This window comes from Procambarus clarkii, chromosome 90 (genome assembly GCF_040958095.1).
Source record: "Procambarus clarkii isolate CNS0578487 chromosome 90, FALCON_Pclarkii_2.0, whole genome shotgun sequence".
In the NCBI taxonomy this organism is placed as follows: Eukaryota; Metazoa; Arthropoda; class Malacostraca; order Decapoda; family Cambaridae; genus Procambarus; species Procambarus clarkii.
This window is the reverse complement of record NC_091239.1, coordinates 15,618,632-15,644,797: the sequence shown is the minus strand read 5'-3', so window position 1 is coordinate 15,644,797 and position 26,166 is coordinate 15,618,632. Positions and strand designations below refer to the sequence as shown.

The 26,166-nt window shown below is 45.6% G+C and overlaps 1 protein-coding gene across 13 annotated transcripts in view; it reads right to left on the bottom strand.

The window, feature by feature from the left end:
- LOC123746605 (protein lin-54 homolog) overlaps positions 1–26,166 on the bottom strand; it is a 69,993-nt gene that overhangs the window by 24,688 nt on the left and 19,139 nt on the right. For 3 of the 13 annotated variants that reach the window (XM_045728244.2, XM_069318383.1, XM_045728246.2), the window contains 3 exons: positions 17,473–17,712; positions 16,000–16,203; positions 3,042–3,173 (listed from right to left, as the gene is read on the bottom strand). In XM_045728244.2, the coding sequence (XP_045584200.1) occupies positions 3,042–3,173; positions 16,000–16,203; positions 17,473–17,712 (576 nt within the window). The remainder of the gene's footprint in view (positions 1–3,041; positions 3,174–15,999; positions 16,204–17,472; positions 17,713–26,166) is intronic. The other 10 variants (XM_069318384.1, XM_069318386.1, XM_069318387.1 and 7 more) reach the window with 5 other exon arrangements.

Here is a 26,166-nt window from a genome sequence, read left to right as displayed (position 1 = left end):
TGGTGATCAGGTAGCTTTGTTAATGGTGTCCCACCTGCATGCTTCGTCTCTGTAGCAGTATGAAATTTCCTGGTGGTCCTTCAGTTTCTTTTTGTCTCTTCGTAGGTATACAGTACTTCACTTTCTGTTAAGGTGGTCTTGTCCTCTCTCTTGTGGCTGTTTCAGGATCGTCATCTTATGCCAAGTACTTTCACCTTATATCATGTGGAGCTGGCGGAGCCGCTGCAGCTTGCTTTCGGCATCGCTGTTACTTCTGCACCGTTTTGCAAGATGTCTCGGGCATTGTTTCATCTCCTGCCTGCTTATGCACTGCCTGAGCCGTCCTATTCCTTTGACAGGGTTCTCTCTTATCTTTCTACCCCTCGGTTTGTTGTGGCCCCCTTTGGTTCAGGATTGTCTCTCCAAGGCTCTTTTTCTGTTGGCATTGGCCTCTGGGGGTCGGGTCGGGGAGCTTCATGCTTTCCTCAGGCACAGGGGTTTCTGCTTTCTTGGCTCTGGTGATAGGTTTGTTCGTTTGCAGCCGTCTCCTTCTTCTTCTGGTGAAGAATGAGACGCTGCTTTCTGGAGGGGTCCTTGGGTTGTTGCTGTTGATGCTTGGTAGGTCAGGCCAGGGTGCATCATGTGTTGTGTCCGGTTGCGGCTCTCTGCCGTTATTTGCGCACCATGGATTCTGTGTAAGAGGACACACTTTGGGTTGATCCAGTTTCCCTTCTTCCCTGTTCCAGGCTTCTGGTCTCCCAGGTTGTCCACAGGGTTATTTGGTCTAGCCAGCCTGCAGTCTATTCCCGTGCCCACGACGTTCGTAAATTTGCTGCTCTTGCTGCCGTCTTCGGTAATATGTCTTGGGATGACATTCAGGCATGGGGTTTTTGGTGGTCGAACAGGGTCCTGACTGTGTGCTACCTGGTCAATGTTCTAGGGCCTAGTCCGGCCTGTGTCGCTTTGGGCCGAGGGTTGCAGCCAGTTGTCTCGACTTCACGTTGAGGGGCGAGTGCCGACCACCTCCCGGATAAGTCCCTCTTATTTTCGTCTTTTGGAAAGTAGCTCTAGGGAGTCGAAGGGGCTCCCCACAGAAAACCAACATTGAATGTAATGAAACGCCATTTTCTTGATGAGACCTGGAGGCTCCCCAGCATCCCTCCCACCATCTAATCGACTTTTTTTTCGCGCGTTTTGCAATCCAGCCTTCAAACTGAAGGTGTGGGTAGGCAGCGTGAGGGGTCTGGGTCTCCCCCTTCCCCCTCCCGGGAAGGAAGGAGCTGCGCAGACGGCAGCGCGGCAAGCGGTGACATGTTCATTTCCTTGTTTTTCTTTGGAGAGCTCTGTCCACTCTTTTGACTTTCAGTAGTAGTTTTAACCAGAATAGACCAAATTAACCAGGTTTGTTTTAGGATGGTTACTTTTCTGGGTGCCTGACCCAGTCGATAGCAGACATAGAATGCTCCAGATCACATGTGCATTTCTATAGGCTCCTCGTGCCTCTCTGAGGGGGCCAGGTTCTGGCTCGTGGTCCCCGGTAGGTCTAAAAAACTCCCTTCACACTGACTGATGCCAAAGTCTAATAATACCCCTATCAGCCTGGATAGCTCCGGGGAGCCTCCGGGTCTCACCCAGAAAATGGCATTTCATTACATTCAAAGCTGTTTTTTTTTTTAACAAAAATTCAACAGGGTTAAAAAGAAAATGTTATTTTGTCTTTAATGAGAATAGCATGTAGTAAGGTACACTGTGCTAATAAATGTAACACTGTACAGCAATACAGTGCATGAATTTAATGGTGACATGTATACCTTTGCATGAGAGTGCATGTATACCTTAAAATTGGTTTGAGGTGTATACATTATACTGTGGTAGGTGGTGCATATCTACACTACACTATCAGCTTCACAAAGGCTGCATAAAGTCTTGCTTAAACTCCATATTTTGACTTTCAAATTACATTTGGTGAAATTAGGGTACAGTTAGAGGAATAAAGGGGCAGGGGAGTAATGGGGGAATATGGGTGTATGATCTAGCACTTTCTGCCCCAACTCCTAGCCACTTATACCAAGCATACTAATTACTTCTCAACATTATTTCCCCATCATATTTTTTCTTAAAGTTATGATTATAATTGGCATTGACAACCTCTTCCTTCCAATATATTTCACTTGCCGACCACCTGTAAATGGTACGAGAAATTCCTTGCATCTCTCAAGACTGAATTGTGTCCAGCTTCTACTGATGTCATTGTCTTACCTCGATTTAATTAATTTAAATAGGTATCCTTCGTCCATATTGTCTACTCCCCTCAGGAGCTTTAGTTCAGGTGGTGAATATGCAATTACAAAATATGTTCCTTCATTGGTGATAAAACTGAAATTACACTCTGATTTTCCTCTTATGAACCAGGGGGTACAATATCATCTTTAAACAAAAATGATTATGGCCTCCTGAAGGTTGTACTGCATAATATTAATAGGTAGCATGTTTACAGACCTGCATGAACGATGCATATTTTAAGCCAATACAATGAAAACTCAAGATCACTTTCGCAGCCAAGAAAAGACAAGCTAGTTGCTATTGGGTAGCACTGTACAATAGTGAAAGGAACCTTAGCTTTATGACTATATATAAGCATTGTTTTCCACTTAACACAATGAAGCTTATTCAAGATACAGTACAGTACAGTATCGCACAGAAATTAAGATGCTATAGACTAACATTAATTACATAGCAGGCACACGTTTTTAATCAAGGTTGAGTATATTATGTTTCAAGCCAAAACTGCACAATAAAGTGCACTAAACATATTAAACACAAACCATGAAGAAAATTAAATAAATGACAAAACTATTGTACAAAGTATTACCACCACGAATACAGTACTGTACTGTATTTAAATAGGGCAAGTAGAAAGAAAATGATACCTTAGATACCTTATAGAAAATGAAGCGGGTATAAAGTGATACACAGTAAATCGATTCTGCACGATATAAAGAAGAAACCTCCCATCCCCCATGACAAGCAAACTTGAATCCCGTATCTTAAGCGTGACGCACCTGTTGCTGTCCAGTGGGTGGGGCTGGGGCAATTTTGGTGGGTGACTTAGAGGCCATAGACACTGGGATCAACTTACTAGGACTCTTCACTGGGGAAACTCCGCCCATACTCACCCGCTCAACAACAATCTGCTGGATGCAAACTTACTTTAGACAATCATACCTACCCTCATTTATTTGTACAAAATTAACCCTTTTTTTTAATATTAAAAGTACCTACAAATTTTAATTACAAAATTTTTTGTTTATAAAATCAAAATTTATCTTAGTGGACATAAAAAACAAGTTTTCAATTTTATTACCGATAGGTTTTCTCAAAAGGCTATACTGCATTACCCCTTAACTAAGTCACCTGTCAATAGCATATTTTCTAGCTGCACTGTCCTCTTTGGCAAGTGTTGTTAATGTCACTTCGGCAAATAGTTTAGTATGCCGATGGGGTGCTGTTGACGTCACTTGGGGAATATTTTAGTATGCCTACAGGCTGCTGTCGAAAAAATGAAAATAGCACCTCATAGGCATACTGAATAAAGGGTTTAAAGGTAGGCACTGAAGTTTCTTTCTCTGTATTTTTATAGATTAAAAGCTCTTCTTTCCTCACTTCATTTTATCCTACACTTAAATTTTAAATTGAAAAATCATGTTACTGTATCTAAATATTATTGTGAGTCTTGTCACCAAGATAAATTACCTAAGCATTTACTTCAAGAAGCCGAGCCCTTCAACTAATGTACTCTTTTGCACAGTGTTGAGCAATACATTGGGGTTTTTCACAAGATTCTTCGTCCATATCTTACCACCAATTTCCCAGCGAGTTGCAAGAGAAAACTTATCAAAACACAAATATAGTACTACATTATAATTTAAGAATTTATTCATCTAGTATTTGAAGGCAATTCTGTTTTGATTTCCTCTGATGACAATTTACTATCCAAGATAACCCTTCAATCTGATTTACCCGAGGGCCCCTAAACCTAGAGGGCTTCAATGAGGACAGCAAGCCGGTGGCTTGTCGAAGGTCCCTACCCCATTTGACTTGATCTTTTCCTGTTAGATATTAAAGCTTTACACAGTTTTGGCATTTACAGCTTTGGCAGGTACGCAGTTCCATGGGTTTATGACCCTGTTGGTGAAAAAGCATCTCCTGTTCTCAGTCCTACACTGTGGCTTATTGAGCTTGAAACAGTTGTTATCTTGAGGTTATCTTGACATGATTTCAGGGCTTTAGTGTCCCCGCGGCCCGATCCTCGACCTCCACCTCACAGGAAGCAGCCCGTGACAGCTGACTAACACCCAGGTACCTATTTACTGCTAGGTAACAGGGACATAGGGTGAAAGAAACTCTGCCCATTGTTTCTCGCCGGTGCCCGGGATCGAACCCGGGACCACAGGATCACAGTCCAGCGTGCTGTCCGCTCGGCCAACCGTTGCTTCTTGTTTGTGTTACATTTCAACCTTTTGAAGAAATTGTCCGGATCAACAGCCTCTAACTTGCTCAGTATTTTAAGTTTCAATGAGATCCACCCCGTCATGCCTGGTTTGCAGTTTTGTTAGCCCTGTGGCCTTCAACCGTTCCGAGGTTGATAGCCATAGGTCAACCGTTCAATGGCCATGAGATGACTTGGCTCTGGAATGATTTTTGATGCCTGGTGTTGCACCTTCTCCAGAGCAGCAATGCTCTCCTGAAGATGAGGTCTTCATGCTTGGATACAGTAATCCAAATGATTTATACAGTTGAATCATTACCTTCTTTTTCTTAAAGTCAAAAGTACACTTGATTATTCCAAGGGTTTGGTTAGTTTTTCTGACTGCTGCTCCCACCTGTTGTGCAACTTTTAGCAAGTGGTGGAATTTGACTCCTTTTTTGAAAGGAGTTTGGATTTGGGATTTTGATGACACTCTAAAATTCTTTAAAGATTCTTCATACAATTTTCAAGCTAAATGTGGCTGGTCTCACTTATCCTGCACTACATCATTGTACGTGACAATTATCCACATTGAATCCCATTTGCCACATAATCTTCCAGGTACCTACTTTGTTTAGGTCATTTTTTAAGGATACAAGTACTTTAGAACTTTTATTCTTCCCAGTCGCTTAGCTTCGTCTACAACAAACCACCATTGAATGTGATGAAATGCCATTTTCTGGATGAGACCCAGAGGCTTCCCTGAGATATCAAGACTGATATGGATATATTAGACTTTGGCATCAATGTGAATGGAGTTCTAGGCCTACTGGGGACCACGAGCCAGAACCTGGCCTCCTCAGAGAGGCACAAGAAGCAATGGCCTATAGAAATGCATATGTGGTTATGGAGCATTCTATGTCTGCCATCGACCGGGTCAGGCACCCAGAAAAGTAAGCATCCCAAAACAAACCCCTATTCTGGTTGAAACTTCATACTACTGAAAATCAAACAAGTGGACAGAACTCCCCAAATGAAAATGAGCAAACGAGCATGACGTCACCACGTTGTCGCTTGCCTGCGCAGCCCCCTCCCCCCTCCCCGGGAGGGAAAAGTGGGAACCCCAGACCCTCGCGCCGGCGATCCACCCCTGCAGTTCTGAGGCTGGATATCAAAACACACGAAAAACCACTGACCAGAAGGAGGGAGAAAGGGTTGCCGGGGAACATCCGGGTCTCGCCCAGAAAATTACCTTTCATTACAGTACATTCAACGCTAGTTTTCTGGGGGAGCCCTTTCGGCTCCTCGGAGCTACTTCACCAAAGAGAAGGAAAAGAGGGACACACCCGGGAGGTGTACGCCACGTGCAACTCAAATCGAAAGCAAGATAACCAACGGCACCGAAGGACCCAGCAAACGACCCAGTCGGCCTACCATGACAAGAGGAAAACCCCGAGCCCTTGTAAGAGAGACCCTTGTGTAGGGAGAAATAGCAGTGTTAAATGTTGAAAAACAGTCTGGAACTCTGACCCCTTTTAGATGCACAGAGAATCATCTCAACAGGAAAATGTAACCTCCTAAAAAAAATGTAAACAAAAAGGGATAAAATGGTTAAGAAAAAGCAGATTCGATGCAAGAAAATATAGAGAAACAACAGTGTTAAATGTAGAAACACAGCCTGGAATATTATAAGACATATAAATGAAGTATTGGGAAATGTGTATAACATGTATAGGGAGGGGGACATTATTGGAACCAGGCAGGCAGGGACACGTGCTAGCCTCTATCAGTCACTTGGGAGAGGGAGGCAGTGACAACCAGACCAGTGTTGTGGATGGTCTCCAACAAATTTCGATAAGTGCAGTATTATAGATGTTTATAGCGGTGCTTCCCCTTTTCATTAGGAGTTAGAGATAGGAATTTGTGGAAATAAGGATTGTAGGGAGAGTGGTGTGTTGTTAATTCAGGTGTATGTGCTCAGCTGTGTGTCACATGAGGATTATCCACATTTATTTTGTATATCCATTTGTAAACCCAGGCCCTTTGTAGTGACCTAAGAGGAGTGGAATAGAGTAATGACCTTAAGTCCAAGGTTGTAGAGGGAGAAAGAACCTCCTCCCCTTTTGTTTGTATCAATCCTGTGGTGGATCCAAGTACCCCCCTCCATCCCCCCCCGTTCTAAGAAGTGTGAGGAAATCTGGCATTTGTTAAATAAAATCCTTTTTGTAAAATTATACCCCAAGATGTATTTCTTGTCCCGTGTAGTTAGAACTGGTGATTATTACTATATAACCCCTGCACTTCCACTATTTATAACAAAGTAAGAGCGGGTGTTGTTAGCGATACTTTAGGGTACGGCTTTGAATCTCGTACCTTACACCCTAGCACGACTACTCCGAGGAGAACTGCCCCTTGTCCCCCCCCCCCCCCCCCAGGGAACCAACAAATCCGACATCGGGTGGCAACAAGAAGAAGCCGCCCACAGATGTTGCCCGACTGCAGAAGCTGCAAACAGCAAGGGACAAAAAGGCGATGAAACCTAAAAGCTAGGGCCCAAGCAGATTCCAAGGAGGAAGCGAGCACCTCCTGACAAGACACGAAGCAAAAATAGACACACACCGCATCCCGTAGTAACGGCGCAAACTGCTCCAAAAGAGCAGACGACACACGTACTGCTGACACCAAAGCACCAGATCCAGGAATGGCTCCAAGCGCCTCCACAAGCCGATCCGAGGACAGCTCCAGGAGGGAAAAGAACCGGAAGACCAAAGCCAACAAGCCATGAGCACACAAGTCCTCAGCAACCTGTGCAGCCGAGAGGGAGGGAGGGAACCTGGCCAAAAAGCTGCACCACGCCAACATCCTGAGGAAGGGCAGGGGTGAACAAGCATGCAGTGAGGTGCCCAAATGCACCCACAGGAAAACCTGGACCACCGTCAGCGCCTCACACCACACAAGCGTGCGGGTTGAGGGTCACAGAAAGTACATCAAGCATCCAAAGACAACACAGGGCAGTCCGCTAGCCAGGACGACTCCGAAACCTCATAACGAACCCAGAAGGGAGCCGAAGACCCAAACCTGAATGAAGACAGATTCATAATAGAGGCATAATCCAGGTCGCGCAGGTGGTAAGCCACAATGGCTTCCCACATCTCATGAGGCGGGATGCGGGAAGCTGAAAACCTCCGGAGGACGGAACCGATGGACCCGAAGGGACATGGAACTGAACCCGGGGAGGGGTCGACACCAAATCCAAAATGTACGCAGAGGGAAGAGGGGGAAGAAGAAAATCCCACTCCTTGCAACAGTAAGCCCCACTCGGAGAGTAGAAAAATCCAGGCGGGGTCCAACGGGGCCCAAAACCCCCACGTCAGCCCCTCCCCAACCCCAGGAACCTCCACACTAGGACCTGGGGCCGAGTCATCTTCCAAAACCCCGGCCTCAAGTACGCTAAGCCGGGGCAGCCGGAAAGGCAGGAAGAGGGGGGGGCCCCACTGGTCAGACCCCAACGCCACGGCTGGAGGAACTGACTCGTATTCCTCCATCACGGCCCTGGAAGGGGAATCCCCCAAGACTGCCAATCTCAAAACCAGCTAATCCCCGCCCTGGCTCCGAAGCGTCTGAGGGCTTCGGGGTCAGGGCGGGGATTAGCTGGAGCAGGAGGGAGAGGGACCAGAATGCATCGCAGCAGGGAAAGAACGAGAGGGTGCGGATTGAACTAAGGCCGAAGCGACCAACACCCCCAAGTCCGGGTCCCTATAACCAAAATGGGACAGCCTTGGGGCTTCCGGGTCAGCAAGCAACCTAGCGCATTGCAGCAACCCAAACCTAGCCATTAGGCTGTGAGCAGCCGCGTCCAACAGCCTGGTTGACCAGTCCTGCAATGAGGAGGCCTAGTCGAGGACTGGGCCACAGGGACCCTAAGCCCTGAAACCATCTCAAGGTAACCTCAAGGTAAGGTAGCACGCAATGCCTTAGCTGCCTGCATCCGTAGTATAGTCATCAGTGGACTGGGTAAACAGTCAATAACAAGCAACAAAACTCGCAGGACTCCAGGTCAAAGGTGTCACTGACCCAAACAGGCAGTATGAAGGAGGCAAAAACAATGAGAGTCACCCTGAGACAAGGGGGACACAGCAATCCTCAAACTCGCACAAGGCGAGAGGGTAATCAGGGGTCGCATCCACTGGACCCCTTGCGCCCCCCTTGGGGTTTCCCAGGGCCTTTAGACTGGTATCGCTAAGGATAAGCCCAGGCAGGGTACTGTGAACCGGGGCCCAAGTCTACCAACCAAACTTCTAAAAGCTGAACCCCCAGGACGTGTCCACTAATGGGGACCTAGTGAAGGTACCACCAAGACAATGGTAACAACCGAACACAAGGAGCAGACCCCCACCAGGCAGGAAAACAAAAACAAACAAAAACCCCCGCAAGAACACAATGTACCCAAGCAGAACAGAGCCGGCTGCTATAAGAGGTGATAACTAGCTGTGCAGTACCCTGTGCCCCTACCAGTGCAAACTACTCCTCCCCAAAGGCAAATAAGGGTGTAGAAAACACCCCAGCACACTAAGGGCAGTTGATCACCGAGGTGCAAACGACCAAGCAGAGGTAGATCCCAAGGTGACTTGTGGAAGGTGGCCTCAAGGGCAGTACTTACAGGGCACCTAAGAAAGGTGACCCTAGGCACATGCAGCCCAAGTACTTGTGAGATTACTCCTGGCTCATGCACCACCAGAGAAGACTTGCCCCACACCACAAGACACAGAGCAAAAGACAGAAGTCAGGAGCCAGGGTCACAACGACCTATGCCATTCACATCAGCCGAAGAACTGCAGAGTGGATCGCCGGCGTGAGGGTCAGGGGGTTTCCCCCCTCCCAGTGGGATGAGGGGGTTGTACAGACAAACGGCATGGCGACGTGGTGTCGTCATGCTCATTTGCTCATTTTCATTTCGGGAGTTCTGTCCACTCGTTTGACTTTCAGTAGTAATTTCAACAAGAATAGGGGGCTTGTTTTGGGATGCTTACCTTTCTGGGAACCTGACCTAGTCAATGGCAGACATAGAATGCTCCATAACCACATGTACATTTCTATAGGCCATTGCTCCTTGTGCCTCTCTGAGGTGGGCCAGGTTCTGGCTCTGGTTCTGGTCCCCAGTAGGCCTAGAACTCCATTCACATTGATGCCAAAGCCTAATATATCCATATCAGCCTGGATAGCTCCGGGGAGTCGAAGGGCTTTCCCCCAGAAATGATCAAACAATCAATTCTCTCAAGTATGTCATACATCTACATCTATACAAAGATAATAAAAGAGAATGTTTCACATTTGTTTGGTCAAGATTGGAGGCCAAATGCTTGGGGGGCTAGCCTCAATAAACTTTTAGAGGCTGACTGATCACCCTGTAAGAGAGGGATCACCTTATAGGTCACAATTTAACCACAGTGCCCCTCGGAGGGTGACTGATCACCCTGTAAGAGAGGGATCACCTTATAGGTCACAATTTAACCACAGTGCCCCTCGGAGGCTGACTGATCACCCTGTAAGAGAGGGATCACCTTATAGGTCACAATTTAACCACAGTGCCCCTCGGAGGGTGACTGATCACCCTGTAAGAGAGGGATCACCTTATAGGTCACAATCCAACCACAGTGCCCCTCGGAGGCTGACTGATCACCCTGTAACAGAGGGATCACCTTATAGGTCACAATTTAACCACAGTGCCCCTCGGAGGCTGACTGATCACCCTGTAACAGAGGGATCACCTTATAGGTCACAATCCAACCACAGTGCCCCTCGGAGGCTGACTGATCACCCTGTAACAGAGGGATCACCTTATAGGTCACAATCCAACCACAGTGCCCCTCGGAGGCTGACTGATCACCCTGTAACAGAGGGATCACCTTATAGGTCACAATCCAACCACAGTGCCCCTCGGAGGCTGACTGATCACCCTGTAACAGAGGGATCACCTTATAGGTCACAATCCAACCACAGTGCCCCCCCACTGCACAAAGTTGCAAATCATAAACTTCAAATCTCACTAAATGAACGACTCCATCCTCACTAAGATTTCAGGGATGAGAGAAAAGTGAAAGTAGGGAGAGTGGTGCAATGTCAGAAGGGAAGTGAAGGGTTGAGAGGGCAGTGAGGGGTTGAGAGGGCAGTGAGGGGTCGAGAGGGCAGTGAGAGGGTTGAGAGGGCAGTGAGGTGTTGAGAGGGCAGTGAGGGGTCGAGAGGGCAGTGATAGGGTCAAGAGGGCAGTGAGAGGGTTGAGAGGGCAGCAAAGGGTTAAGAGAACGCAATGAGGGATTGAGAGGGCAGTGAGGGGTCAAGAGGGCAGCAAAGGGTTGAGAGGGCAGTGAGGGGTCAAGAGGGCAGCAAAGGGTTGAGAGGGCAGCAAAGGGTTGAGAGGGCAGTGAGGGGTTGAGAGGGCAGCAAAGGGTTGAGAGGGCAGTGAGGGGTTGAGAGGGCAATGAGAGGTTGAAATAGCAGTGAAGGGTTGAGAGGGGCAGTAATGGGTTGAGAGGGGCAGTGAAGGGTTGAAAGGGCATTAATGGGTTGTGAGTGGAGAGGGAAGTGGTAAAGGATACAGTTGATTGTGAATGTAAAGAGGGAGGGTGAAGGTGAGGGAAGGTGGTGAAGGTGAGGGAAGGTAATGAAATGCAAGGAAGGTGGTAAAGGGAAGGGTAGGGTAGGTGACAAAGAAAATGGAAGGAGAACAATTAAGATGATTACAGTGTAGAAGATAGTGTGTAGGAAAGATGGTTACAATGATGAAGATATTATGTAGTAAAGATGTGGCATTCCACCCGAACACCAGCGGGTGCTATCTTGAGGGTATCTTGAGATGATTTCGGGGCTTTAGTGTCCCCGCGGCCGGTCCTCGACCAGGCCTCGACCAGGCCTCCACCCCCAGGAAGCAGCCCGTGACAGCTGACTAACACCCAGGTACCTACTTTACTGCTAGGTAACAGGGGCATAGGGTGAAAGAAACTCTGCCCATTGTTTCTCGCCGGCGCCAGTGCTCGGTGGTGCTACAGTACATACATGTGCACAAATGTTTCGATTGTGATTCAGTCGTCTGTCTTCAACTGACTAAATTCAGTCTATTTACATCTTGCTTGCCTCCCCTTCAAAAAAAAAAAAAAAAAAAAAAAAAAAAAAAAAAAAAAAAAAAAAAAAAAAAAAAAATCAAATCCACACAAAAACAAAACTCCCCATAACATCATCTTTTAAAAGTCAAGTTTCTCTCATGTCTCCCTTTTTCTAAATCTTGTATGTCATAATAAATGGGGGAACTTAATTTCCTAATGGAGACAGGTTGGAGATCAAAAAGTTCCTCCTTTCTGGTGAATGTAATTTTCAGCAATTGATTGGACATATCCTTCCCTTTTTCACATGGTCTGCTTTATGTGCATGCATGCATATGCATGTATATATATATATATATATATACACACAAATGCCTCCAGAATGAGCTGCAAATTTAATCTTTTATCTGCTCTCTATATTATCCCTATCATGGTTATAAGAGGTCCCTACTCGTTTGTCTTCTTGTTCGTCTCCAACCTGTGTGTGTGTGTGTGTGTGTTGTTTGCTGGTTCTCTTTGATATTTGTGGTTATTGATTTAGTGACGAGTACGTGTGGTTATTGATGTAGTGATGAGTATGTGTGGTTATTGATGTAGTGATGAGTACATGTTGTTATTGATGTGATGAGTATGTGTGGTTATTGATGTAGTGATGAGTACGTGTGGTTATTCATTTAGTGATGAGTGAGTACGTGTGGTTATTGATGTAACGATGAGTGAGCACATGAATTTGTGGTGTATATCAATGTGTGAAGTGAGAGTCCTGTAAGCAGAGTTTACTGTAGGCCTATGTAAACTCAAGATCTACAAGGTCGTCACACTAAGTTTTGCCTGCTGTTGATGTTATTTTGTTCTTAATTTAGGCGACTTTTCCAATATTATTATTATTATTCTGCAAATATACAAATAATATTGCATTTGTGGCTGTAATGAGACAAGAGAATTAAGTAATAACATAGTATTCAGCAACAGTATATTTTGCTTTACTGAAAACTCTCATCGAAAGGTGTAGAGTTAGAATAAGCAATTTGGACTGGTGGGGGGGAAGGGGAACCATTGAGCATTTTGTAAATAAAATTCTATGGTTGGGTTTTCATTTTGAGCGACAGTTCTTATTCACACTGTTGGGTGAATTGAGAGTTACTTTTCTAGTCACCTCAACTTTGTACCCAGCACCATGGGGATGTGGCATTGGGCTGTGGAAAAGACCACGGATGTGGGTGAAAACTCTGCACAGTGATGTTCTCCTGGGTGGTATCCTTCTTAAGAGTTGAAATTAAATGGTAAATGCTAATGGTAAGAGCCTTATGTGCAGCCATAAAGTATAGGGTGGAAATGAGGTAAATCAAATGCTGTTTACAGCTTTTTTTTTTTTAATATTTTTATTTTTATAATGCATTATTTATATATTAGTTTGTGTAAAATGTGAAAACATTAAAATAGTTGGCAAAATAATTGAAAACTGTCCAGAAACCTTGATAGTTTGGACAAGACAAAATCCCAATTAGTCTGGAGTACTGAGGCTTCACTGTACATATAATTTAAATATAATATGATCAAAAACATTTAGGGTCCAACTTACCATGTTTTTAGTTACTGGAGTCATCTAGGCAAGACAATACGATGGAACACCGATTCAGCGAATCTTCGGTTGGAACATACACTTCCCATGCCAGATTTACTCACCAATTCGATGAACTTCAGTGAACTCTTCACTGAAGTGAAGCATATTCAGTGTGATATGCTTAGGATGTTCACTGAAGCAGAGGGATGTGTGGATATGCTTAGGATGTTTGGACTGAGTTCACGGATAGAGGCAATATTTCAAGAAATAGTTAGGGCCTTGGGAAAGCCACTGAGCATATTTAGAACCAAATTATCTGCTGCTTTTTTTTATTTCCAGTTGCAGAGATTTTTGTTCATTAAAATATCAGCCCTTTTCCCTTTGAAAATTATTTTTCAAGGCTTGAGTGTGGGAAATTTGCTACATATAGAAAATCTCTCTATAGACAGGTTCTCTTGGTAGTTGTCCTTGATATGAAAGGTTGAAATTAAAATTTTGCTAGGTGAAATCAGCCCATATAGGGGGCCTCGTAGCCTGGTGGATAGCGCGCAGGACTCGTAATTCTGTGGCGCGGGTTCGATTCCCGCACGAGGCAGGAACAAATGGGCAAAAGTTCTTTCACCCTAAATGCCCCTGTTACCTAGCAGTAAATAGGTACCTGGGAGTTAGTCAGCTGTCACGGGCTGCTTCCTGGGGGTGGAGGCCTGGTCGAGGACCGGGCCGCGGGGACACTAAAAAGCCCCGAAATCATCTCAAGATAACCTCAAGATATATAGCATAGGAAATATTTGAGTATGAATGGTAACTCTTAATATGTCTCCAATCATGTTGTTGAAGATTTTTTCAGATGGACTGAACATTATAAGAAACAGTTGGAGCCTTGGAAAAACTATTGTGAATATTTAAAACCAATTTCTATGGTTTATTTTCATTTTGAATTGACAAGGTTTTTGTTCTCTCAGGAATGACCCTACTACCTTTTGAAAATTAGTTTTGAGGCTAAGGACGTAAGAAATGAGCCAGATGTGGTTACTTTTTTTGCAGATGTGTTGATTTGATAATTATCAATTAAATTATTTTTTGAAGTGAAATTAGCCCATAGGGTGTGGGAATGCATCTTGGAGGCACTTCCAGTTGCAATGAATATCTCACTGCAATAAACTGGGTTTGGTCCCATACAGTTCGTTGAATCAAGGTTACACTTTTATACAGCATGGAGAGGAGTACCAGCATGTGGTGGCAAGTCCTTTGGTTTGTCAATTGTGACAAAATGGCAAAACTGTCACTGACTCATAAAATGCAATTGAATTAAATAATGAATTATCATAATGTCTAAATTCTTATTAATTATGATTATTGTTTAATAAAAAAAAATTATATAATGGGATTAAATCTTAAAATGAAACTGTAATACTGCATTTACAAACACAATTTACAAAAAAATGAAACAAAAATCATGATGTTCTTGGTACCAACGACATAGATTTGCGTAGATTCACATATTGACTATCTTCCAAAATTTCATACTTATAGGTGAATAAAATGCATTTGGCTTCTCATTTGGCTTGCGAGTCCATTCTGGCAGCATTTCAGAGTTTTTTTGTTTTTTTTTGCGAAGGTAACATGACAATTATTCACATGACGTGTGTGTGGAGAATAACTTAAATGTTTTGAATATCTTAGGAGGACTATTTTGAGTTTGGGGAACAAGAAAAAAAAAAAAAAAAAAGTCCCCCATGGGGCAGTATCTATAATCAAGAGGCGTGTGTGTCCATGCTCTGAGACGATGAGGCTGAATGAAACGACTCACACATTGGTGTTTGTCAAATAGCACATTGCTGCAATCCAGGGGCCAGGGAACTATCATATTTTTCTCATCTTTTACAATGGGAGAGCATGCAGGCGATGAGTCACAATAACGTGGCTAAAGTATGTTGACCAGACCACACACTAGAAGGTGAAGGGACGACGACGTTTCGGTCCGTCCTGGACCATTCTCACAATCAACTTGAGAATGGTCCAAGACGGACTGGAACGTCGTCGTCCCTTCACCTTCTAGTGTGTGGTCTGGTCAATGAGGGAGCATGATACACTAGCTTGTAGTACTGAAAGACAGATGTCCCTGCTGGAACAAATTCAAAATACACAATGCATTCAATCAAAAATCATAATCACTCTCATTACTTTTCCAGGTGATGACTGTTGGTGCGGTGTTTATTATGGTGTCGGTGAGCTGGAAGTTTCCCCACGTGAAAACAAATATGAAACATCATATTTGTTTCATCATTAAAGTTATAAATCTAAGCTTCATTGTCTATGGTGATCATGTCAATAAATTAAAAGTAAATGGGGGATTGCATCTTCCACCAATGAAGGATATTTACAGAGTGCATTGTTAGGTGGTATGCTCTAATTTTCCCTACTTCAATACTGCCCTCTTAGTGAATGGTCTTTTTCCAATTTTTATGTGATGACTAAATTAGCACGTAGAATTCTTTAACAAATGTTTATAATTTTCTTCCGACCTCTTCTCAGACAGTCAACTTTCACAGACAATAGGGGGATGGCTTGCAGATAAGCTGATAGCATGAAAACAAATTCCTATGACATCTGCTGACCAATTATACCATTCTATATACCATTCTATATATTCTATATACAGGTACCATTCTAACACTTATCACACAGGAATGGTATATTCCTGCATTCTTTTCCAAGATTGTCCCTCAAGAGAAGGTACCCTAAATAAATGAGCATCAAATGCAGACATAGACATGGATCCTATGCTGTAGAAATAACAAATTCTTGATTTGACCAGATTTTAGACCGTCTATGTTGGTGAAATTTAATCAAAACTGCCTTACTTAAACACAACTACACCTATTACTGACCTTATTGGGAGACTGACTCAGAGGTTTTGATGGTGATATAAGACCCATGCGCTGTGCCTGCTGCAGTGTGAGCTTCGTCGGAGAAGACGTCACCTGACTACCCCCGCCGCCACCACTCTGACTGGTGACGAGCTGAAGCTGCTGGCCTCCCATGGTACCAAGGGTACCACCAGCCTGACTTGTTATAATCACTTTTGTTACAGTCTGTTGAACGTGCAATTGAAACAGGAGATATTTTACATTCTCACGGATAAAATCAAAGTACTGTAATTCGGCAATTTAAATTATATGAAGGCTATCAAGAAGAGTATCCCAGGATCAACATATCTCAGTATAAACAGTAGTGTGGTGAGTACAAGGGCTCCAGCGCTTACAGGCTGGAGGAGGAGAACTGGTGGGGGAGGTAGAGAGAACAAGAACACCAGAGAGCAAGAGAGAGTGCAAGACAACATAAAAGCAAAAGAGAGAGTGTAAGAGGGAGAGATGGAATGAGTGCAAGGCAGCATAAAAGCAAAAGTGTGTGTGCAAGAGTGAGAGATGAGGTGAAAGTGCAAGACAGCATGAAAGCAAAGGAGTGCAAAACAGCATGAAAGCAAGAGAGAGGGTGCAAGACAGCATGAAAGCAAGAGAGCAAGACAGCATGAAAGCAAGAAAGAGTGCAAAACAGCATGAAGGCAAGAGAGAGAGAAAGCATTAAATATTGGAAAGATAGATAAGATACCAGTATATTGGTAGTGTTGGACAGTCAGATCTCGTTTGCTGTCTATAAAGTATTAGACATACAGTATTGTAATTTGAAAAATTAAAAATTTATCAGAAGATTGATACTAATAATAAACCTATTAAGGATATTATGATAAAATGTAAACCCAGTGATTCAGTACAGGTATATGGAATGATTTTAAAGAAAAAAATTTCAAAATTTGAGTAGAATGCCTATCTGCTCTTACACAATAACAAATATTGTATGTAATAAATTAATTGTATTCAACAAATTATTTGTAATTATATGTATTAGTAACAAATTATTGTATGTAAATAACGACGCATGCAACATTTGCTAGCCTAATGCTTGTTAGGTGTAATAGGAGATTGTTAGGAGGAAATGACGACATTAGGAGTATACCTTGGCATACAGCAGAAGAATGTCAATTTTGGCTCTATCGTATTTATATTTGAATTTGTATATGGATTCTGCCTCAACCATTCACTTCTTACTGTATTCCATTAGTTTACTTCTCTGATATTTTATTTCCCTTTTTTTTTTTAACATCTCTCTGGTTCATTTGGGTACTCAGTTTACACATGTCTTCTTACTTGTGTACAACCCATCCTATATTTTGACCTTCTATGCCCTATATCAATTTTCCAGATAATTTGTTTATGTTGTAACCATGTCTTCCCTAAATCTTCTGTCTTCCAGTTATGTTAGGTAGGTGTGTGGGGTATGCACAAAATTCAAACTTTACTTACTCCACTATTAAGTGACTGCGTCTGCGGTGCCTGCTTAAACTGCACTGTCCGAACCTGCTGCGTCTGAGGAGAGGGTTGCGTTACAACCATCTGCTGTCTCAGTGTCCCGCCAAGATGGGATGTGTTCACCATTACAGGCTTGTTGTTGCTGGTATTACTAAGTCCTCCTACCGTGGATACAACTTGCCCACCAGAGGTTATTATACGATTACCCATGGACCCCAGCGATATAGAGTTCTGCTGAAACACAACATACAAAACTGTATGACCAAAAGCAAGAATTAATAGTAGTTTTTAACCATTGTTATTTACATATGTATATTGTATAATCAACAGCTTTATAGCCTGGCTCCATCTGCTTTGGAAACTTGTCTTTTGAAGGGGTGCCCTCATGTCAGATATAATCACCACCAGACAACTTCCTTCATGAACTCTCAATGAAAAGAGGGGAACTATTTCCCATTTGTCCCTTAAAACTAAGAGTATTTAATTATAAATTTTTAAGCTATCCAATTTGGTTGCTCCCAAAGTCATGTCTGTAGATCCGGAACATGGTTAGTCAGGCAATCCTGTAACACTGACACAGGTCTCGCATGAACTATTCAGACGCTTCTTGCTGATCACATACAGTTCTACCTACATACTAAGAGTTACTGGAGAGTATATAATCCAACCTAGAATACCCAGCGGAAGGCCCATACAAAAATTTAAGCCATTGTGCGCTCTCCTTGTCATCAGAGGTGAGCACAAATGGTTGGCTCTCGCCACCAGTTGATGAACCACGTGCTGGTGGCCACTTACACTGACCCACAGTACGTGGCACCACCATACCCATAACAGGGTTCTCCGACTAATGCACACTTTGACATCACTTAGCCAGGGACCAGATGTCAGTTTAAATGAATCGTTTTGTTCTATAACACCTGGTTTTTGGAGCACGATGGACTTAAGTTTACATATCTAACATAATAATTGTATGTACACAATTTACAAACCTTTGTTTCTCCAATAAATTTGACAAGCCTATCAGTTCAGTGTCAGCTGTGCAAAGCCATGGATTTATTCATCCAGCTTATATTACTTCATTTTTGATGCTCTGGAACCTAGCCCACTGTTATAGGTACAGTGATACTTCCATTTTCAAATTTAATCCGCTCCCAGAGACGGTTCGAAAACCAAAAATTCAAAAACCAAAATGAATTTTCCCACAAGAAATAATGTAATGTAACTTGAATTAACAATTTTGTACGGTGGCGATGCATGCTGCATTCATAAATAACTTTACAGATGTGCGGTACGGACGCATCGGTGAGTCCAAATTTAAAATATTTGTTAAAATTCAAGTTATTATATGATCTTTATGGGATCGGTTTTAAAATGTGCACCAACGTCTTCCCATTTTCTGTGCTGGCCTATGTGGCATCGAGGCACCACCACCCACTAAATAGGCCTAGTGTTATTGTGCTCACATTCGTGACTGCTGCAGCGTCCCCTCTCGTCCAAAACGTGTGCACGTTATCTTGAGGTTATCTTGAGATGATTTCGGGGCTTTAGTGTCCCCGCGGCCCGGTCCTCGACCAGGCCTCCACCCCCAGGAAGCAGCCCGTGACAGCTGACTAACACCCAGGTACCTTTTTACTGCTAGGTAACAGGGGCATTCAGGGTGAAAGAAACTTTGCCCATTTGTTTCTGCCTCGTGCGGGAATCGAACCCGCGCCACAGAATTACGAGTCCTGCGCGCTATCCACCAGGCTACGAGGCCCTTACGTTCCAGCTATTTTCCTCGGCTATACTGTATTTGTTACTACGGCTTTAAACTCTCTACATTTACTACACGATTGATAGTGATCAAGAAGAGACATTCCAGGAAAAAAGCAGTGAAAGGAACACATTGGAGGGATAAGCTATTTAACTTTCCCTAAAAGTACAGCCGAGTTAGGCTCACGACCTCAAAATTTCAGGCTATATTTGATGAATCTGATCTCGAAAGTTCCGAAAGTGACAGTGATGTAGATAGTGAAGGCGTTGAAATGGAAACAGCTGGTGAGGATGAAATTGAAAGTGAGGGGAGTGATACCGCCATACATGCAGGGCACTCATACCGCACGTATCGCTCGTACCCAATGTACCTCACACAGCAGCTTTGGTGAAGCCTGGTCAAGTGACAACACTGCACCATTTGTAGACAGTTTTACAGGAATACCAGGCTTGACTGTACCTGTACCTAGCATTCCTCTGGGATTTGTATAGTTATTTCAGACGTAAAATTTGCTCCAATTTATGGTCCAAGAAGCTATCTTGTATGCTACCCAAAACAAGGCAAATACTTTTAGCAACACAAGCAATAAATGGGGAAGAAGGGAGTGTAAAAGACCTTGCCAGATATTTGGGTATAACCTGAATATATTTGGGTATATTTATTGCTCTTGCACGCTCGTGGGTAATGCTCGGCCATTTTTTGGGTTTGGTGTGGGTGGCACGCTGGGCTTTTGGACCTTATATGCATATACTCCTGTAGGGAATTCTATTGTGAGCATTTTGATACTAAAATTAATGTCTCCGTGGTGTAGTGGTAAGACACTCGCCTGGCGTTCCGCGAGCGCTATGTCATGGGTTCGTATCCTGGCCGGGGAGGATTTACTGGGCGCAATTCCTTAACTGTAGCCTCAGTTTAACGCAACAGTAAAATGTGTACTTGGATGAAAAAACGATTCTTCGCGGCAGGGGATCGTATTCCAGGGACCTGCCCGAAACGCTACGCATACTAGTGGCTGTACAAGAATGTAACAACTCTTGTATATATCTCAAAAAAAAAAAAAAAAAAAAAAAATGAACGACGTACAAAGCAAACCGAGGTGATAAAACTGAAAAGAGTGTACACATTTCAGTATTGCCACGAGCTCATAGGAAACACCCAGGCCACCTTGGGGTAGTCTGGCGCGAGCACGGCCAGAACGTGAAAGTGTTAACCTGTTCCACACCCCCAAAAATATTTACTTAAAAATAAATTTTATACATACTACTACTTAGATTTTATACTACAGTATGTACAAGTATATCTTACCTTTATTGAGGACTCTTGTTTGCGTATGAAAGATAGTGAGGCAGGGGGAAGGAGGAGAGATGTTAGTGTTTGGAAGGGGAGTCCCCTTCCATTATAACATCAATGATGAGATTTCTGGGGTACTCTCTCTCTCTCTTACATTTTGCAGGCATACCACTAGGACCTGGTTGTGGCTCACTGCTTGCTTGTCTTACTAAGAATCTGTTTATAGACACTTGTTTTTCCCCACGTTTTAAAACTTGTCCGTAACGAGACATCACATTGTCTCACTACAAACGAGCTCTTTGTTTTTCCTCTATCTCCATCCTCAACAATTTTCTTAGGTTGAACATTACCACTGACTTTCTTGGAAATGTGGCATGATATATAATAACAACCTTTATGTTCTTAAACCAAAAAACCAGCACTGAATGTAATGAAATGCCATTTTCTGGGTGAGACCTGGAGGCTCCCTGGAGCTATCCAGGCTGATATATAATATATTAGACTTTGGCATCAGTCAGTGAGAGTGGAGTTCTAGGCCTACTGGGGACCACGTACCAGAACTTGGCCCCCCTCAGAGAGGCACAAGGAGCAATAGCCTATAGAATAGCTCATGTGATTTGGAGCACTATGTCTGCCATTGACTGGGTCAGGCACCCAGAAAGGTAAGCATCCCAAAACAAACCCCTATTCTGGTTGAAACTATTACTGAAAGTCAAATGAGTGGACTGAACCATGACCATGACTGAAGTGGACCATCTGCGCAGCTCCCGCCCCCCCCCCTCCCCGAGGGAAAAGGGGGAGCCCGAGACCCACACCTTCAGTTCTGAGGCTGGATGTCAAAACACGCAAAAAAGCCGCTGACCAGGAGGGAGGAAGGGAGGGATGATGGGGAGCCTCCAGGTCTCACCCAGAAAATGCCGTTTCATTACATCCCGAAAGCAAGACAACTGGCAACCGCGAATGATCCTGTGGACGACCCGGGAGACCTGAACCCTGGAACAGGGATGAAGGGAACCCGGGTGAACCCAAAACGCAGCCAAGGCCACAGAGGCTGCAGCACGCAGGCAAAGGCTGAGAGCCACAACCGGACACAAGAAGATGCACCCCCAGCCAAACCAACCAAGCATCAACAACCCCAGGGACCCCTCCAGAAAACAGCCGTCCCAACCTTGCCAGAAAAGAAGAGATGACTGCAAATGAACAAATCGATCACCAGAACCCAAAAGAACAGAAACCTCTGAGAAACAGTCCTGAACCAAAGGGGCCACAGCAAACCCAAGGGAAGAGAGATAAGAGAGCACCTTGTCCAAAGACCAGGATGGCACATGCTGTGCATGCAACGTGTGAAACAATGCCCGAGACAGATCTCAAAACGGTGTAGAAGGAACATCAAAACTGAAAGCAAGCTGTAGCGGTTCTGCCATCGCCACACGATACAAGGCGATAGTATGCAGCATAAGATGATGGTCCTTAACAGTCAAGAGAGAAAAGATAAGACCACCTCAACAAAAAAAACAGTATACCTACGAAGAGACAAAATGAAAAAGGAAGGATCACCAGGAAACCCCATACTGCCGCCTAGACGAAACACGCAGGTGGGACACCATCAACAAAGTCACCTGATCACCAAACAGATGGTGATGGACTAAGAGTCAAAATTACCAGAAGCGAAGACTCGAGAAGACCGAACCAGCCACATAACGGACAAGACCGATCATCGGAAAGAGGCGGAGCTGTGGAAAAACTCCTGGGTACACACACCGAGCAACCAGCGCCTGAACCAAGGCTGGGCCCTTCGAGAACTCAGCAGACGCAACACCGAAGCGACCATCCCCAAAGAGCCAAGGAACGGTCTGAGAGTCCCACACAAGACCCAGCTCATTCCGAACCTGAGAGGGAACAAGATGGGAATTCCGCCAGTGCACCAGGAACTCGAACCCGGCGAGCTGGGAAGAACCAAATCCCTGGCAAGCAGACACAGACTGGCAGGGAGCCCAGACCAGCCAGGCGTCGAGGTAGACCAGAACCTGAAAACCTAAGAGACACAGACGGGCCACCATGACCTGGGTAAGGCGTATGAACACATGAGGTGCCAGATGCAACCCGAATAAGAGACAACGAAAGCGATAAACGAGACGTCCCACAACAAAACCAAGCCAATCCCCAAACCCCGGATGAATCGGGATGCACCAATACGCATCTCGGAAGTCCAGAGACACCATCCAAGTGCCCTGCTCTAACAGAAGCCAGACCTGGGACAGAGTAGTCATCGAAAAAGAGCAACAAAAACCCAGGGGTTCACATGGGACAAGTCCAGAATGAACCACAGGTTTGCACAACGGGACTGGGAACAGATGGGAAAACCCAGCTGAGGGACGTCGTCACTTCGACCATGCCTAAGCGTACCCACTCCAAGATGACCCGACAGAGCAGAGAAGAGGAGACCCACCCTGCCAGCCCCGAACCCCCCAAAGGAGAAGGGGGCCACCCATCGCCACCACAGGCCGTCAATGACCCGAAAAAGCCCACGAATCGTGAGACCAATTGTGAGCAAACATAGCGAGCCCCCCCCCCCCCCCGCCCCCTTGTCAATGGGGTAAACCGCGAAAGGGCCGATGCACCCTACGAACCCCAGACTTATGCACAGAGCAATCACTGCGCCGACCAGACGAAGACAGGTTCGAAGGCGGCGCCGGCCCAGAAACTGGCACCAGCGGCCAACCACGACAAAAGGAACCTCGAGCTCAGGCAGGACTCATCTGGGAGGATCCCCCTCCTGGGACCCCCGAAGGACCAATAAGTCCGATAACAGACGACAACTAGAAGCTGCTGCTCGCAGAAACTGCCCAACCACAGACTCTGCAAACAGCAAAGGACAAAAAGGCGACAAAAACCTAAGAGCCAGGGCCCGGGCAGAGTCCAACAAGGAAGCGAGCACCGCTAGCCAACACGCGAGACACGAAGCTAAAAACTGACACCACATCCCACAGGACCGGCGCAAACAGCTCCAACAGTGCAGACGACACACACACACCACTGAGACCAAGGTACCAGACCCAGGAATGGTCCCAAGCATCACCACATTTCCCTGAAGCCAATCCAAAGACACCCCAGGAGGGAAAAAGAACTGCAAGACTGAAGCCAGCAGGCCACGAGTGCGCAAGCCCTTAGCTGAACTAAACCCCTACTCACCCCTGCCCTTCAGCTAAAAACCTAGATCAGGAGCAGGGGTGAACAACACGCATTGAGGTGCACAAATACACCCCCCACGGAAACCTGGACTACCATCAACGCCTCGCGCCACTCAAGTGTGCGGTACGACAGAAGTACTCCAAGCACCCAAGGACAACACAGGGCAGTCCGCTAGCCAGGATGACTCCAGAACCTCATAACGAACCCAGTATGGAGACGAATCCATTAGAGGCATAATTCTTCCATTGAGCCGTGAGAACGGAACCAATGGACCCGAAGGGACACGGAACCGAATTTGGGGAGGGGCCAACACAAATCCCACTCATACATAGAAGGGGGGAAGAAAACCCCACTCCATGTAACAATAAGCCTTGCTCGGAGGGTAGGAAAACTCAGGCGGGGTCCAACAGGGCCCTAAGCCCCCAAATCAGCCCCTCCCCAGCCTCGGGAACCACCACATAAGGACCTGGGGCCGAGTCATCCTCCAAAGCCCCGACCTCAAAAGAAAAGGCCGGTGCAGCCGTGGAAGCCAGAAGGAAGGGGGCCCACTGGTCAGATCCAAAAACCGACTCGAATGCCTCCGTCGCCACCCCCGGATGGAGCATCCCTCGAAACCACCCAAGTCTCAAACCCATCTAAACCCTGACTCAACCCCGAAACCCTCAGACGATGCAAAGCCAGATGCTGGGTGGAGGGAGGACCAGACCAAACCACAGCAGGGGAAGGACAAGGGGAAGCAGACGAAACCAAGGCCAAAGCAACCAACACCCCGAAGTCTGGGACCCTATAACCAAAACGGGGTAGCCTCGGGGCTTCCAGGGAAGCAAGTAACCTAGCGCGTTGCAACAACCGAAACCTAACGTGCAATGCCTACGCCGCCTGTACCCGAATAGTCATCAGTGGACTGGGTAAACTGAATCACAAACAAGCAACAAAACTCGCAGGACTCCGGGTTGAAGGTGTCACCGACTCAGCAGTTAGTGCGACAGAGGCAAAAACAAAGTTCCCCCCTGAGACAAGGGAACAGAGCAGCCCTCAAACTCATACAAAGCTCGGGGGGACTCGGGGGTCACATCCATCGGACCCACGTGTCCCCCGAGGGGATTCCCAGGGTCCTGAGATGGAACTCGCGTTCAGGAAAGCCCAAGCAGGGTACTGCTAACAGGCGCCCAAGTCTACCAGCAAACTTTCTAAAAGCTGAACCCCCGGGATGTGTCCACTCGCAAAAACAAAAACAAAGGAAAACGTACCCAGGTGGAACAGAGCCAGCTGCCATTATAGGTGATAACTAGCTGTGCAGTACATTGTGCCCCTACCAGTGCAAACTACCCTTACGCTGAGGTAAACAAGGGAGGAGCAAAACCCCTAAGGTTTTGCAAGTCCACAAGTCACCTAGACCCCAAGGTGACTTGTGGAAGTTGGCCCTAATCTCCAAGGGTAGTACTTACAGGGCACCTAGGGAAGGTGACCCTAGGTACATGCAGCTCGAGTACTTGGAAAATTACTCCTGGTTCGCGCACCCCTAGAGAAGACTCGCCTCACACCACAAGGCAGAAGCAGACGACAGAAGCAGGAGCCAGAGCCACAGTGACCAATGCCATTCACATCAGCCGAAGAACTGAAGGTGTGGGTTGCCGGTGCGAAGGGTTTGGGGCTCCCGGTCGGGCGAGCGGACAGCACGCTGTACTTGTGATCCTGTGGTTCTGGGTTCGATCCCAGGCGCCGGCGAGAAACAATGGGCAGAGTTTCTTTCACCCTATGCTCCTGTTACCTAGCAGTAAAATAGGTACCTGGGTGTTAGTCAGCTGTCACGGGCTGCTTCCTGGGGGTGGAGGCCTGGTCGAGGACCGGGCCGCGGGGACACTAAAACCCCGAAATCATCTCAAGATAACCTCCCCCTTCCCCCTTCCGGGAAGGAGGGAGCTGCGCAGACGGCGACACGGCATGTGGTGACATCATGCTCGTTTGCTTGTTTTTCTTTCGGGATTTCTGTCCACTCGTTTCACTTTCAGTAGTAGTGTCAACCAGAATAGGGGTTTGTTTTGGGATGCTTATCTTTCTGGGTGCCTGACCCAGTCAATGGCAGACATAGAATGCTCCAAATCACATGTGCTATTCTATAGGCCATTGCTCCTCGTGCCTCTCTAAGGGGGCAAGGTTATGACTCGAGGTCTCCGGTAGGCCTATGAACTACTCCCTTCACACTGACTGATGTTAAAGTCTAATACAGTATATTACATATCAGCCTAGATAGCTCCAGGAAGCTGAAGGGTCTCCCAACAGAAAAGCACAGAAGCAATGAAATTCTTCACAAAGAATTCTAGCGCAGTCGTCACTAGACGGGAGACACTGGTAAACTGAAGCACGCCAAGCGCTCGGTTGGCCCATACATGTATCAACGAACTCGAGCACTGAGGCAAACCTTGAGTACCAAGTCGAATTTTTATAAAAAA